At 36.2% G+C, this 15984-nt stretch overlaps 2 protein-coding genes across 2 annotated transcripts in view; both read left to right on the top strand.

Moving 5' to 3' along the window:
- The window catches only part of LOC149142359 (P-loop containing nucleoside triphosphate hydrolases superfamily protein), a 105968-nt gene that overhangs the window by 62561 nt on the left and 27423 nt on the right, over positions 1-15984 (top strand). The window lies entirely within an intron of this gene.
- LOC149142360 (uncharacterized) lies at positions 6908-9280 on the top strand. The gene is made up of 2 exons (XM_089449706.1): positions 6908-8650; positions 8774-9280. Exon 1 carries the CDS (start codon positions 7108-7110, stop codon positions 8410-8412), a length of 1305 nt encoding a protein of 434 aa, XP_089305832.1. The 5' UTR covers positions 6908-7107; the 3' UTR covers positions 8413-8650; positions 8774-9280.

Below are 15984 nucleotides of genomic sequence, written 5' to 3'. Positions count from 1 at the left end.
ACCTAGGTAGTTAACACCATTGCGACTTCAAGGCCCCAATTTTGGAAGGGAAGCTTTATTTGAAGTATCACATAGCCCTTTACATTCATGCTTGGTTCACCTATATGTAAAAATGATTTTGTCCCTGATGACTAGTTGCTTTCACTAGACTTTACGTTGTAATTGTCAGGTGGTTTAGTAGCCCATGACTTGCACACCTTACTCACAGGTACTTAGGCTCCAGAGAAGTATATTGGCACCCTTAGGTGAACCATTGAGAGCCTTGGGTTTTCGAGCAGTAGCAACACATCACACCTACTCCTGGGCACCACTTGCACCTAGGACATTCTGCCACTTTGCACTATGTTTGACGATTCTTTAGGATGACACACCTAGACCAGTATGCCCCTAGGTTGGCCTTAGCACCCTTTTGAAGGGTGGCAGCTAACTTAGGGCCCATATGAGGATGGTTTCGCCTTCAGAGATATGGGAGGGCTAGTAGCACTTGGAAAGCTCTCAACGTTGGAGAAAAGTTGGACACTGTGAGTAGTTGGAGACCCAAGAGGCCACCTTATGGCATCCCAAGTGGGTTTTGGGGACCAAAGAGGGATATTGATGGAGATTTGAGGGCCAACCCTCAAAGGATAATTTTTTGAGGCTTTTACAACACACTTGGTACTCAAAATTATCAATGTGTGCCACTTGGAGCTCATTTCATGGATGACGTGAGTTGTATGAGGTCTCACAACTGACATGTGTGGGATTTCATTTGATTTTATGTCTAAGCTAGTTGGGTTGGCTTGTAACCCAAGGTTCTATTATGATTTTACCCATCTTTAGGGGCTCTTAGTCTAATTAGAGACTTATCCTCCTCATATAAATAGAGGAGAGGATCGTTTTGTATCACTTCATCGTCACTTGTGAATTCGACAACTCTACTTGAGAATTTTGGCGTCTTTTACCTTTTGGAGAGATGTGATCTATGGAGCATATCTTGTCTTGGAGCTATATTCTTGTCTTTGGAGAAGTTACCTTGGATCATTGATTGGATTGTACATGCATATTGTCTTGTAAGTGCTTTTTATTGGAAATTTTTGATTTCATGTCTATTATGTGTAATAATTGGGTGATCTAGGTTAAATATTGTGCCCTAATTTTGTTGAATGTCAATTTTATGGAAGCTAGGTCATATTATTGCATGCATTATTCATTGTATGATATGTGAATGACAATCCCCTCAGTAATCTTACATTAGCCCTCCCAAGTGAATTTTGATTTCTCACAAAGGTAATAGTTAGGGTTTTGATGCTAGGGCATCAAAATATGTTTACTCCTTTGCAAATTTTAGCCAACCTAAAGAATCCATAGATTCCATCAACCCTAGGACTAGGCACTGGCCATGCATTGTTGGTGATCAAATCAATTTTATCCATAAAATTTTACTCATTCTCCCTCTTACCTAATTTAGCACTCTTAAGTCCAAGTGTCCATCTAGTGCTTATTGCGAATTGCCTAGGAAGGGAGATTTTTGGTCTTGGAAAGTCTAAACATTGAGGGTCGTAGTGGTTGCCTCAAAATCATTCCCTTTGGTGGGCATTCATTCCATTTTCATCCATAATTTCTCTTTCCCTAGTTGTTTGTCCTAGGATAAAACCATAATTTGGTTATAGCTTCAACTCGAGGGCTTCTTGAGGGTTTCATGTGCCATAACCTTGTTGAAACACATTGTGGGAAACCCTTTCTTGACACTTTGACCTTTGGCCATCCCAACTCACAACATATCAATCAAACCCTAGGTCTTGTGTTGCCCCAATTTGGCCTCTCTAAGGAAAGTGAATTGCCTCCTCTTCATAGTTGGAGCCTAGTACCTAAATTGTGTCTTTCCCTTACAAGGATTTAGGTCACATCATGCCTTTAAAACCTAGAGTAACTATTAGGTGACCTTTATACTAGGACTCCTCTCATTGGTGAAAGTCCTTAAAGAGTAGGGAGTAGTAGCTGTGGTGACAGTGGGCTACTACCTTATTGTTGTCACATGGTCTAGTGATAACCTTATAGGGTACCCCTCTCCATGACCTTTATAGATTTTGCGGCAACATGGTCCACAAATGCCCTTTTAATGGATCACGGAATTCCACAGGTCATGTATGTTTCATGCCCTTTTGATTTTTGAATTCCCGCAATCCACTGAAACTTGTGTTGAATTTGTATAGAGTTTGGATCTCAGTTAGAAAGGCAAGCATTAAATGCGACAGTTTGAGGGCACACTTCCCTTTGTTCAACCACACATTTGACCACTGTATGGAGATCTGAGGAGCAAATTGGTACCAAAATTTAGTGGAGGTCGAAGGAGAAAACCTAAATCGAACTTTAGTCAAAGCTGAGACAAATTTGACTTTTGTTTTGAGATTTGCCAAACTTCGAACCTCATGGTTCAAGTTCAACAAATCCTATTAAATTGGTCATCGCCCACCCTTTCCTAATCACAATTCGTGGCACTGCTTTTCAAAAGTAGACATGAAAAAGTTTGGCGGTTCTAATTTATTTGGTTGGGTTACCCAAATGGAACACTATTTCTCTCTCCATGGAATCATTGATGACCTTATGAAACTCAGAATGGGTGTTTTATATTTGGATTTAGAGTGTTGGCAATGGTGGTAATTGTATAAGACATGTTATGGAGGCTATTGACCACTACGTGTCAACTACCCATAGCAGTACACCCCCTTTTTCCGCAAAAGGGATAGCGCTTGATCATCATGTCCGTGCCATTCGATTGTCATCATCTGCCCGATTATGTTATGTTGTAAACCCAGTCTGCATGTGTAAATTGTAAATAACCTTAGCAGATCTGAGTCATGTATGTAAATTGCCTAGGCAAACCTAATTTTCTAGTGATAATCTACTTTCCGGAAGGTTTTTTGTCTCACCGATCCATAATCGGCAGAGTTTTCCTTCAGTCTAACCCCAAAGCCGGAATGAATTTTGTCATTAGAATCTTAGGGGACTTCTAGTGTACTTGGTTGAGTCTATGTAAAAATAATTTGGAAATAACTCTAACTATTTGGTTAGGTTATTACAAATTGCTTGATCTGCTAGATTATAGTTGTGTCGCAGAACTGGATCTATGTCAAATGGGTTTTCCCCCCTGAGATGTAAAATTGTAAAAGTCATGATGTAAAGTGTCTTGAGGGTTAGAAAATGTTTTAATCCCTTCATAAGTCCCAAGTCCTAGCTCCTAGGTGATTTTTTCAAAGGCTAAGTTCGAGGATCCAAAAATAAAAAAGGAAATAATAAAAAAATTAAAAAATTAAAAAATTAAAAAATAACTAAAAAATTAAAAATTAAAATAAAATAAAATTTAAAAAATAAATTTAAAATAAATAAATAAATTTAAAAAATAAAATAAAATAATAATAAGTCAAAGTTTTGAGGAAATAAATGCAGGGTTTTAAATTTTTAATATATTAAAATGCATTTAAAATTTCGATGGATGAGATTGAAAGAGATTTTGATCCTCATCGACGGTCGAGATCAGTTTGACATGGATCACTCGAACTAGCCTTTGGGAATTTTTCCTTTAAATAGGGTGTTAGGGGTTATTTGAGACCAGATTGGATCTGAGAGTCTGGTGCTAAAGAAAGCTCTTTTGTAGTCATTTTTTGTGCAATAAAGAAAGACTTTGGGGTTGAAATCTTGCTGGTGTTACTCTTCTGGAAGCGGTGTAAGATGATTTATTTTTCTGCATAATTTTATTTCCAGCCATTGATAATAGCTTGATGAAGATTGATTTAAGCACAGGTATCTTGTCTGATCTCTGGGGTTTGAATGATAGTTTAGATTCTGAAATATAATGGTAGGTATCTCCATTTGATCTGGATTTCACTATTGTTTTTTCTCTCTATGTTAATGGTTGATTTTAAGCTGTGCAGGAAATCTTTTTTTTAGATTACCGGGTGTTCGGGGAAGTTCTCGGTCGAACCAGCCAACTCTCGGATTGCATTTTCTGAAAGAGCTCAACCAGTTTTAACCTCGGGCTTATTATTAGAATTTTTTGCAGATGCATGAAGGGTTTTTTGAAGCACCTTATCTAAAGTTTAAAGTTATGAAAATCTTTCTGTGGCATATTGGCAAATTTGGCTATTTAGAGCCTTTAATTTGTAATTATTGTAATTATTTAGCTGGTTTTTGTTAGGGTTTTAGGTTTCTTCCTTGCACATTTTACTTCTCGGTGTTCTGTTTTTGCCATTGCAGGCTACAGGTATAGATTTTAAAATTTTGCGGGGTTTTTCAGTAGACAATCTGAAGCAGCTGGTTCAAAATTTCTGATCAGTTTCTTCAGATTTGTTGTCTACAGGTTTCATTTTTATTACAGGAAAAATTTCAAATTTTTCTGTGGGCAATCCGATTTTCCTTGTGGCTCCCATACCCTATCCTCTACGTGAGTTGACATTTCCCACGCCGTCCCATCGCTCAGCATCTCTGCCATAATGGGTCACTCTTCGTTGCTACTCAACCTTCATTCACGCCAGACTTGCAAACACACATATTTGTTGTCCCTCAAGTGTCCTTTGCTCCGCAGCTTCTCTCTGAGATGCGTTTTTCCTTATGCGATTTTCCTTATGCAGCCCCACTCTCATGCAAAAAAAAAAACCTTACGTTTCCCATCCACTAGAGCTCCACTCTGCCTGTACGCTGCCAAAGCCTGCAAAATTATTACACTGCTCCAATTCCAGCAAACCCCTCCGCTGCCAATCCAATCTCCCATCCTTTTGCCATCGAATTTTTTCCCTTACATTGTTGTTTGGCAGATATACACAACGCACTCCAGCTTTTCATTTACATTGTTCTCGACGGATCCCTCAAAACTCCACGCAATCAACCTGCAAAAAACATTGAAAATCACGCAGTCATCACTGCCCATCTGCGTTTTCTGTTCCATCCTTCGCCTGCGTCACGTAATTGCTCTTGCCAGGCAACTTCATTTCACCACCCACTACCAGGCTGCGTCTCTGGCTTATCTCCATCCTTTTCGCTGCTCGAAGGCCTTGTTGTCGTTTCTTCTAGACTGCGGATTTCTTCTCCACCGTCACCTGCACACACTAAGCACACAAAGCGTTTCGATTTATTTATTTATTTCATGCTTAGGGTTAGTGTAAGTATAGTTGATCCCGTTTGATTTTTAGGCTAGTGTTTATTTATTTTTATGAAATGTGTGTTAATTTTCAAAAAGAAAAAAACAAAAATTTCGATTCTCATTTAATTTAGATTTTGTTAAAGATCCATTTTAGTTTTAGATTTATTTATTTTTTTTTAGTTTTTTAAATTTGGAACTTTATAAAATCATAATATATATATATATATATATATATATATATATATATATATATATATAAAAGCCATAAAATGATTCTAGAGTTTGATTCATTTAAAGTAGATTTTTTTATAATCTTTATTTAGTTTTTTAGAATTATTTTTTTTAATAATTTTTAGTTTTAAATTTCATTTTAATTGTATATATTTATTTATAAGTTCATTTAGTTTAGTTGTGTAGCGTATAATTTTTTGTTTTAGATTTTGAATTAAAATTTGTTTTAGCTTTAGTTTTAGACATAGTTCATTTCAGTTTCAGATTTATAAAATTCTTGTTTTAGTTTTAGATTTAGACTTCTTTAAATTTAGATTTAATTTTGTTTAAAGTTAGATTTTAATAATAAAAAATCATAAAATATAAAAATTATAAATGGTTTAAAAAAACATAAAAATAATAAAATGTTCCTTTTCATTTTTTTATTTTTTATTTTGTTTTTTTGTTTGTAAGTTTAGAATAGATCTTAACTTTATTTACATTTTAAGTTTTGTTTCGATTTTAAACTTAAGATTTTATAAAAATATATAAAAATTAAAAAATATTTTGAAAAAAGCTTAACAAAAAAATTGAAAATTCATTTTTGGTGTCTTTTTTGGTTTCTATGTTCCACTTCTTTATAGTTAAATGCGCTTGAATGTTTATTTAAAGTTAGCTATATGAAAGTGGTAACCAGTGTTGTTAAAATCGCGATAAAATCGCGATTTTTTCACTATCCCGCATAAATCGCGATTTTTATCCCAAAAAATCGCGGGCTTTTTTTTATAACAATTTTTTCCGAAAAAATCGCGATTTTTATGGAAAAAATCGCCGAGGCGCGGGGCAGCGGGCTTATAACTTATGAAAATCGATTTTTATTTAGTCATTTCTGACTGTCGCCGCGCGGAGGAGGAGGAGACGCCTTGTGGAGGAGAGCTGAAGGGTTTGGGAGCGAATCCAAGTGGTTTTAGGAGAAATCCAAGACAAGATCACCAATTTGTCCATAAAAACGGTATGTAGATTAAATTTTTTTTGTTTTCCTTGTTATAAACTTTGTTTTTCATTGTTTTTGGTTGAGAAATTTCATATGGGCACCATTTGTTTTCAATGTTCATTGTTTTTAAAGATTTTTTTGTAATTTTTCATTGATTTGGGATGGGTAACTTGGTATGACTATGGGAACCAATTTTTTATTTTTTTTTTTCATTTTTTTTAAACATTGTTTATGTTTTTTGATTTTCATTGTTTTTTGGCATTTGCCATTTGGTTGGGTAACTTGGGATTTTGTAAATTTGTAACTTGTAATTTTGTAAATGCTAAATTGTAATTTGTAATCCTAAATTCCTATTTCCTAATCCTTATTTTTCCATAGGTTTGCAAATTCAAAATTCAAAAACAAACATGCCAAGGAAATTGGATCCTTTCTGGGAATATGGTGAACCTAAAGCTCCGAATGATAGACAAAACTTGTTTTGCAAGTTGTGTGGAAAGGAGATAAGCGGGGGGGTGTACAGGTTGAAGTTCCACCTTGCACAAATCCCTGGACGTGATGTGGGGCCCTGTATAAATACAAATCCTGAAATTATCCAAAGAGCCATGAGAGCATTGGGAGAATTAGAGCACACTAGAGAGGCCAAAGAAGAACTCAAAAGGCAACTAAAAAGGTCAGCTGAAGGAAGTGGGCCAAGTGGCACTGGTTCTACTGCAGCGTCAGTCAATCCGGTAGCTGCATCATCATTTTTTGTTCCTCGAACCACACCTGGTTCACAACCATCGGTTCAATGCTAAAAAGAACTGAAAAAGAACAAGCTGATAGGTTGATGGCAAAATTTCTCCTCTGGAGTGATATTCCTTTCAGCATTGTAAGGAATAATCCATTTTTCCAACCTACTGTTGATGCTATTGCCAGTGTTGGCCCGGGGTACAAAATCCCTTCTCTTCATGATTTCAGAGGCCGGATTCTTCAAGAGGAAAAGCGTGACTGCACCCAAAGATTGGAGGATTTTAGGGCATCATGGGCACAAACAGGATGCACTGTTATGTCAGATGGTTGGACTGACCAAAAGGGGAGAACCCTTATAAACTTCTTGGTTAGTTGTCCCAAGGGGACTATGTTTATCAAATCTATTGATGCAACTCATCAAATCAAAGATGCAAGAACTTTATGTGATTTGCTGGATGTGTTTATTTTGGAGGTGGGTGCAGAAAATGTTGTCCAAGTCATAACGGACAATGCTGCAAATTATGTTGCTGCTGGTAGAATGCTTATGGACAGGCATCCTACTTTATTTTGGACACCTTGTGCTGCCCATTGTATTGATTTGATGTTAGAGGACATAGGGAAAATTCCCTTTGTCAAAGATATTGTTGACTCATCAAAAAGCATCACAAAATTTATTTACAATCACACATCTGTGCTTAGCTTGATGAGAAAATGCATCAACAACAAAGAGTTGGTGCGCCCCCCCATTACACGGTTTGCGACGAGTTTCATATCTCTTCAATCCCTCTTGAATTCTATGTGGGATTTGAAGAGAATGTTTCTTTCAGAGGAGTGGCGTGCTTCGTCAATGAGCCACAAACCAGAAGGAGAGGCCGTGTGCAGACTAGTTTCATACCAGGAAGACTTCTGGGCGGGAGTGCAGGAGGTGTGCGCTGTTACTGAACCTTTGGTAAAGGTTCTTCGGTTGGTTGATGGTGAGAAGCCCGCAATGGGCTATTTGTATGAAGCCATGGACAGGGCCAAAGAAGCCATTCGGTCCTACTATGATGATAAGGGAGATGATGGGTTTCAGAGACAACTCCTTCTATGGGCAGTGATTGATGAGCGATGGAACAACACACTCCATCGTCCCATTCATGCTGCTGGGCTTTTCCTGAACCCTGCATTTTCTTATGCATGTGGGTTTGATTTTGATGCTGAGGTCGTGGAAGGATTATTAACCTGTGTCCAGAAGATGGTGAGATCTCCAGAACAACGTATAGAGATCTCTAGACAAATTGAGACATATAAGATGTCAGGTGGCACATTTGGCTTTGAGATGGCTGTCACTGATAGGACGATTAAAATGCTAGGTATTTTTTAGTTTGTACTTTGTAACTTTGTTTCAAATTTCATTGTCTCTTCAAATTCCATTTTTTTCTTATGTTTATTTAAAATTTTATTTGTAATTTTGTTGTAGACGCATGGTGGAAGATGTATGGTGGCAGAGTACCCCTTTTGCAAAAGCTTGCCGTACGCATCCTCAGCCAAACATGCAGCTCCTCAGGATGTGAGCGCAATTGGAGTGTATTTGAAAAAATACACAACAAGAAGCGCAATAGGTTACAACTTAAACATTTAAAATATTGCAAATTTCCAAATAAATTTTTGAATTCATTAAAGTTTTAAACAATATTTTTTTTATAATATTAATTATTAATTATTATTTCATGAACTTTGTACAGGTTGGAGTCCCATAGACTTAATGACATGGTCTATGTCTACTACAATCTTCGATTGTGGGTGAGGCAACTAGAGAGGACACCTGATACGGAAGCCATCTCATTGGATGGGATTGACACCACTGCTGAATGGAGGGTTGAGACCGAGAGGCCTCTCATGGATCCCACTGATGATTGGTTAGTGCAGGATGAGGGGGAGGAGGAGGGGGAGCAGGAGGAGCAGGAGCAGGAGCAGGAGGAGGAGCAGGTGGAGGAGGAGGAGCAGGAGGAGGAGGTGACACCGCCTACCCGGGCTACCACTACCACCAGTAGAGGACGTGGTCTCCGTCTACCTCAGCCTCCTGTAGCTGCTACTACTAGTTCTTCAGCTTCTAGAGCACGTCAGACTCCACTGCCATTTCCACCACCACAGGCACCAGCTTCTACATCTAGAGGGAAAGAGAAAGTTGTGCCATTTTCTCGCAAGAGGGGCAGAGGAAATCAATAGGATTAGACTTTCATTTTATTGTATATGACATTATGACATGATGAGATACATTATCATATTTTTTGTTGATATTTTGAGGTTGAGTTGGGACTCAGGACTTACTATTCAGGACATGATTCAATGTTATGTGTGATTTTAGCGCTAGAAATGATATTAAACATCTTATATATTAGTTTTTTTATCATATTTATGTGTCAATGTATTTATTTTATGTTGTAGATGGTTTAGATATTAAAAAAAATGAAAAAAATTGAAAAAAAATGAATATTTTTGTGCCAAACGCTTTTTTCCCGCTTTTGCCGATTTTTTCCGCTTTATTCCCGGCGCCGATTTAATCCCGATCGCGCTTTTAACAACATTGGTCGTAACTGGTCAGCATTTAAATTTTATGTCATTTAAAGCATTTGATTTTTCTTGAAGTTTAATTGCTGAATCATTGTTAAAGCATTGTGAATTCACTGAATATCTTGTATTTCTTGGGTTATTTGATGATAAATGATTGTTAATAGTGGAATTACAAGGTTCATATTTTCTGCAACATCTAATAAATAATCATTTAATCATTAAATAAGGCACTGGTACATTATTCCTAAAATCAATTAGGTGCTAAATTGCCTTGTCGTGTCTCCCAACCCAACTGGTCCACAGTTGGTCTCCCTTTGTCCCATAGGGTCTACCCCCCTTAGCCTCGGGAGATAGCTTAAACAGAGAGATCGTGGATTAGGGTGACAGCCCCTGGTTTGAGCGTTGTCGTGACAATCTATGCGACAACATTTTTTGGCGCCGTTGCCGGGGATAGAGTTTTTTCTGCCCTTGGTTTATTCGACATTCATCATTCTTTCTTCTTTCTCATCTCTCATTTGAGCTAGCAGATTCAGCATTTTTTGGCATCATTTGGATATTTTCATCACCTTATCTTTCGTCATATCAGCGACTACTCTTCAGTGTGTTTCTTGTTTAGGTGGCGACTCCATTTCTTTTCATTTATTTTTCCTAGGCAAGAAGCCTCTCTCGTATCAGCTTGTTTGTTGCTTTTTGGATCCTAGAATTAGATTCATTGTTCAAGTGGCAACTCCACTTCTTTCATCTCTTTATTTTCTTGAGCAGGGATCTCTCTCTATCATCCATTTGGTCCCTCGTTATTCATCATGGATTATTCGTTTAAACCATGTCATTTTACTGATGATCTCCATGATTTACCGGAAGTGGCCATTTCTAAATTACCTTTGTTCTCAGGTGGTCGTTCAATCGCTGTTAGAAGGCATTTATGGAGTTTTTATTGTATAACGGTCATGTATTGTAGACTTCCTCAATATGATCATGAAGATGTCAAAATGCGTCTATTTGTCCTTTCTTTAGAGGGTGATGCTTTGAATTGGTTTAATAATTGTCCTAAAGACTCTTTCACTTGTTAACAAGACATTTACAATGCTTTTAAAGATAGATATGGTGATCCAGATAGCTCGCCTTGTGCCCTTAAAATTGTGTAGCAAAATGAAAGTAATCTTATAAAAGGTCCAGTTGTCGATGAAAGATTTCAAGACAATTCTTCATATCAGAATGTGTCATCGACCTGTACCATTGCAGATCAAATCCATGATAGTGGAAAAGTAGGGACAAATTATAAAATCAGTGTTGACAATGAAAAGGAAGATCAGAAGCAAATTATACAAGAACTAATGCGGCTGGTAAAAAATATGGAGATCAATCAAACTGATTACGCCAATGATGTGAGAACTTTATGCATCTACCTGGAAAAGCATAATAAGGAGATGGAGATCATGCAAAATCAGCATGGTAAGGAAATTGAGGCCATAAAGACTAATCATGACACAAAAATTAGTTTTATGCAAAGCAAGTTATCAGGCTTAGAGGAAAATATGACGACCATGAAAGCTAATCATGATAAGGAAATTAATTTTATGCAAAATAAGTTATTGATCATGGAAGAAGACCATGCTAGGGAAATCAGTGCTATGAAGGTTGAACACTCTAGTTAGATGGATGCCATTACAATACAGGTTCAGAAATTTCAGCAGCTGTTAGAGGATGAAAGAAACCAGGGAACATCATTAGATCAGGAGCCTCCTTATCTATTACAGCAAGCTCCATCTTATTATGAGGTCCTGTGTTCCATTGAAAAGTGGATAAATGAAGGTGACCTAGATAAAAGGGAAATTAATAATCAGATACAGAATGAAGAAAGACATGTCACACATATCTTACATACTTCATTTAAGAGCTTTGAAGCAGAAAGTTCCACGTCATCAGTGATACAACCTGCCACGAAGAAAAGCGCAAGAAAAAGAAAACGAGAAGAAGATTTGATGCATCAGACGGCTGCGAACAACTTGATTTTCGGATAGGGAAAAGTCCTACCGTATGCAGAATTGGATATGGCACATCCGACAAGCAGCCGACAGATTTACCTGAAAGTAGGCAAATGCTCAGTATACACTATATTGAACACATCTGATGCCATGGGGCATCCTCTGTATTTCTAACCCTACTCCTTGTTTTTTCAGCATGTTCATTTTTTTTTAGGATTAGATTTACTTTTTCATGTTGTTAGACTAGTTAATAAATGAAGAGCTTATATCTTTCTTGTGCTTAATGTTATATGATGATTTTTGGATGTACACTATTTATGTTTTGTTGTGTGTTGCGTGGATGCAGATTCTGGATTCTCGCATTCCTACGGTGCAGAAACATGTCCCCAAGTAGAGCTAGATGTTGACCACTACGTGTCAACTACCCATAGCATTACACCCCCTTTTTTCGCAAAAGGGATAGCACTTGATCGTCATGCCCGTGCCATTTGATTGTCATCATCTGCCCGATTATGTTATGTTGTAAACCTAGTCTGCATGTGTAAATTGTAAATAATCTTAGCAGATCTGAGTCATGTATGTAAATTGCCTAGGCAAACCTAATTTTCTAGTGATAATCTACGTTTTGGAAGGTTTTTTGTCTCACTGATCCATGATTGGCAGAGTTTTCCTTCAGCCTAACCCCAAAGCCAGAATGAATTTTGTCATTAGAATCTTAGGGGACTCCTAGTGTACTTGGTCGAGTCTATGTAAAAGTAATTTGGAAATAACTCTAACTATTTGGTTAGGTTATTACAAATTGCTTGATCTGCTAGATTATAGTTGTGTTGCAGAACTGGGTGGTCTATGAGGGTCTATGTCAAATGGGTTTTCCCCCTTGAGATGTAAAATTGTAAAAGTCATGATGTAAAGTGTCTTGAGGGTTAGAAAATGTTTTAATCCCCTCGTAAGTCCTAAGTCTTAGCTCTTAGGTGATTTTTCCAAAGGCTAAGTTCGAGGATCCAAAAATAAAAAATGAAAATAATAAAAAATTAAAAAAGTTAAAAAATAACTAAAAAATTAAAAATTAAAATAAAATAAAATTTAAAAAATAAATAAAAAAATTTAAAAAATAAAATAAAATAATAAAATAATAATAAGTCAAAGTTTTGAGGAAATAAACGCAGGGTTTTAATTTTTTAATATATTAAAATGCATTTAAAATTTCAACGGATGAGATTGAAAGAGATTTTGATCCTCATCGACGATCGAGATCAATTTGACATGGATCACTCGAACTAGCTGTTGGGAATTTTTCCTTTAAATAGGGTGTTAGGGGTCATTTGAGATCAGATTGGATCTAAGAGTCTGGTGCTAAAGAAAGCTCTCTTGTAGTGATTTTTTTGTGCAATAAAGAAATATTTTGGGGTTGAAATCTTGCTAGTGTTACTCTTCTGGAAGTGCTGTAAGATGATTTATTTTTCTGCATAATTTTATTTCCAACCATTGATAATTGCTTGATGAAGATTGATTTAGGCACAGGTATCTTGTTTGATGTCTGGGTTTGAATGATAGTTTAGATTCTGAAATATAATGGCAGGTATCTCCATTTCATCTGGATTTCACTATTGTTTTTCCCTCTATGTTAATGGTTGATTTTAAGCTGTGCAGGGAATCTTTTTTTTTTAGATTACCGAGCGTTTGGGGAAGTTCTCGGTTGAACCAGCCAACTCCTGGATTGCGTTTTTTGAAAGAGCCTAGGCAGTTTCAATCCCGGGCTTATCATTAGAATTTTTTGTAGATGCATGAAGGGTTTTTTGAAGCACCTTATCTAAAGTTTAAAATTCTGAAAATATTTCTGTGGCATATTGGCAAATCTGGCTATTTAGAGCCTTTAATTTGTAATTACTGTAATTATTTAGCGGGTTTTTGTTAGGGTTTTAGGTTTCGTCCTTGCACATTTTACTTCTCGGTGTTCTGTTTTTGACATTGTAGATTGCAGGTATAGATTTTAAAATTTTGTGGGGTTTTTCAGCAGACAATCTGAAACAGCTGGTTCAAAATTTCTGATCAGTTTCTTCAGATTTGTTGTCTACAGGTTTGATTTTTATTATAGGAAAAATTTCGAATTTTTTTGTGGGCAATCCGATTTTCCCTGTGGCTCCCATACCCTGTCCTCTACGTGAGCTGCCATTTCCCACGTTGTCCCATCGCTCAACATCCCTGCCATACTGCGTCCCTCTTCGTTGCTGCTCAACCTTCATTCATGCCAGCCCTGCAAACACACATATTTGTTGTCCCTCAAGCGTCCTTTGCTCTGCAGCTTCTCTCTCAGATGCGTTTTTCCTTCTGCGATTTTCCTTACGCAGCGCCACTCTCATGCAAAAAAAGAAACCTTACGTTGCCCATCCACTAGAGCTCGACTCTGCCTGTACGCTACCAAAGCTTGCAAAATTATTACACTGCTCCCATTCCAGCAAACCCCTTCGCTGCCAATCCAATCTCCCATCCTTTTGCCATCGAATTTTTTCCCTTACACCGCTGTCTGGCAGATATACACAACGCACTCTAGCATTTCATTTACGCTATTCTCGACGGATCCCTCAAAACTCCACGCAATCAACCTGCAAAAAACATTGAAAATCACGCAGTGATCGCTGCCCATCTGTGTTTTCTGTCCCATCGTTCCATCCTTCGCTTGCCTCACGCAATTGCTCTTGCCACGCAGCTTCATTCCACCACTCGCTGCCAGGCTGCCTCTGTGGCTTATCTCCATCCCCTTCGCTGCTCGAAGGCCTTGCTGTCGTTTCTTCTAGACTGCAGATTTCTTCTCCACTGTCACCTACACACACTAAGCACACAAAGCGTTTCGATTTTTTTTTTTATTTCATGCTTAGGGTTAGTGTAAGTATAGTTGATCCCATTTGATTTTTAGGTTAGCGTTTATTTTTTTTAATGAAATGTGGGTTAATTTTCAAAAGGAAAAAAAAAACAAAAAAACAAAAATTTTGATTCTCATTTAATTTAGATTTTGTTAAAGATCCGTTTTAGTTTTAGATTTATTTGTTTTTTTTAGTTTTTTAAATTTGGAACTTTATAAAATCATAATATATATATATATATATATATATATATATATATATAAAAGCCATAAAATGATTCTAGAGTTTGATTCATTTAAAGTAGATTTTTTTATAATATTTATTTAGTTTTTTAGAATTTTTTTTAATAATTTTTAGTTTTAAATTTCATTTTAATTGTATATATTTATTTATAATTTCATTTAGTTTAGTTGTGTAGTGTATAATTTTTCGTTTTAGATTTTGAATTAAAATTTGTTTTAGCTTTAGTTTTAGACATAGTTCATTTCAGTTTCAGATTTATTAAATTCTTGTTTTAGTTTTAGATTTAGACTTCTTTAAATTTAGATTTAATTTTGTTTAAAGTTAGATTTTAATAATAAAAAATCATAAAATATAAAAATTATAAATGGTTAAAAAAAATAATAATAATAATAATAAAAGGTTCCTTTTCATTTTTTTTTTATAAGTTTAGAATAGATCTTAACTTTATTTACATTTTAAGTTTTGTTTTGATTTTAAACTTAAGATTTTATAAAAAATATAAAAATATATAAAAATTAAAAAATATTTTGAAAAAAGCTTAACAAAAAAAATTGAAAATTCATTTTTGGTGTCTTTTTGTGGTAACTATGTTCCACTTCTTTAGAGTTAAATGCGCTTGAATGTTTATTTAAAGTTAGCTATATGAAAGTGGTAACTGGTCAACATTTAAATTTTATGGTCATTTAAAGCATTTGATTTTTCTTGGAGTCTAATTACTGGATCATTGTTAAAGCATTGTGAATTCATTGAATATTTTGTATTGCTTGGGTTATTTGATGATAAGTGATAATGGTGGAATTACAAGGTTCATATTTTCTGCAACATCTAATAAATAATCATTTAATCATTAAATAAGGCACTGGTACATTATTCCTAAAATCAATCAGGTGCTAAATTGCCTTGCCGTGTCTCCCAACCCAACTGGTCCACAGTTGGTCTCCCTTTGTCCCATAGGGTCTACCCCCCTTAGCGTCGGGAGATGGCTTAAACGGAGAGATCGGGGATCAGGGTGACAACCCCTGATCTGAGCGTTGTCGTGACAATCTGTGCGACAACAGAGGCTACATGCTTGGAGCCATTTTATGAAGTCTATTTATGGTTATTTTGAACGTGACACACTATTTTGGATGAGTAACAAACTTACACCAAACAAGCATAGTTATAGACTTTATAGTAACCTTTGAACAATTGGAAATCTACACAAAGGGCTCATTCGACTCCTTTTTTAAAGAATGTTTCATCAATTGTCTCGAGAAAATTCAAGCGCAAATCATGAAGTAGAGCCCAATTGCT

Source organism: Pinus tabuliformis, chromosome X (assembly GCF_031772625.1).
Source record: "Pinus tabuliformis cultivar Carrire ecotype Pingquan chromosome X, CPIR1, whole genome shotgun sequence".
NCBI lineage: Eukaryota > Viridiplantae > Streptophyta > Pinopsida > Pinales > Pinaceae > Pinus > Pinus tabuliformis.
This window is presented reverse-complemented; position numbering and strand designations above follow the sequence as displayed.

Bases quoted from the DNA above. Each gene is read 5' to 3' on its own strand.
- LOC149142360 (XM_089449706.1), top strand. From the start codon at position 7,108: ATGCTAAAAAGAACTGAAAAAGAACAAGCTGATAGGTTGATGGCAAAA.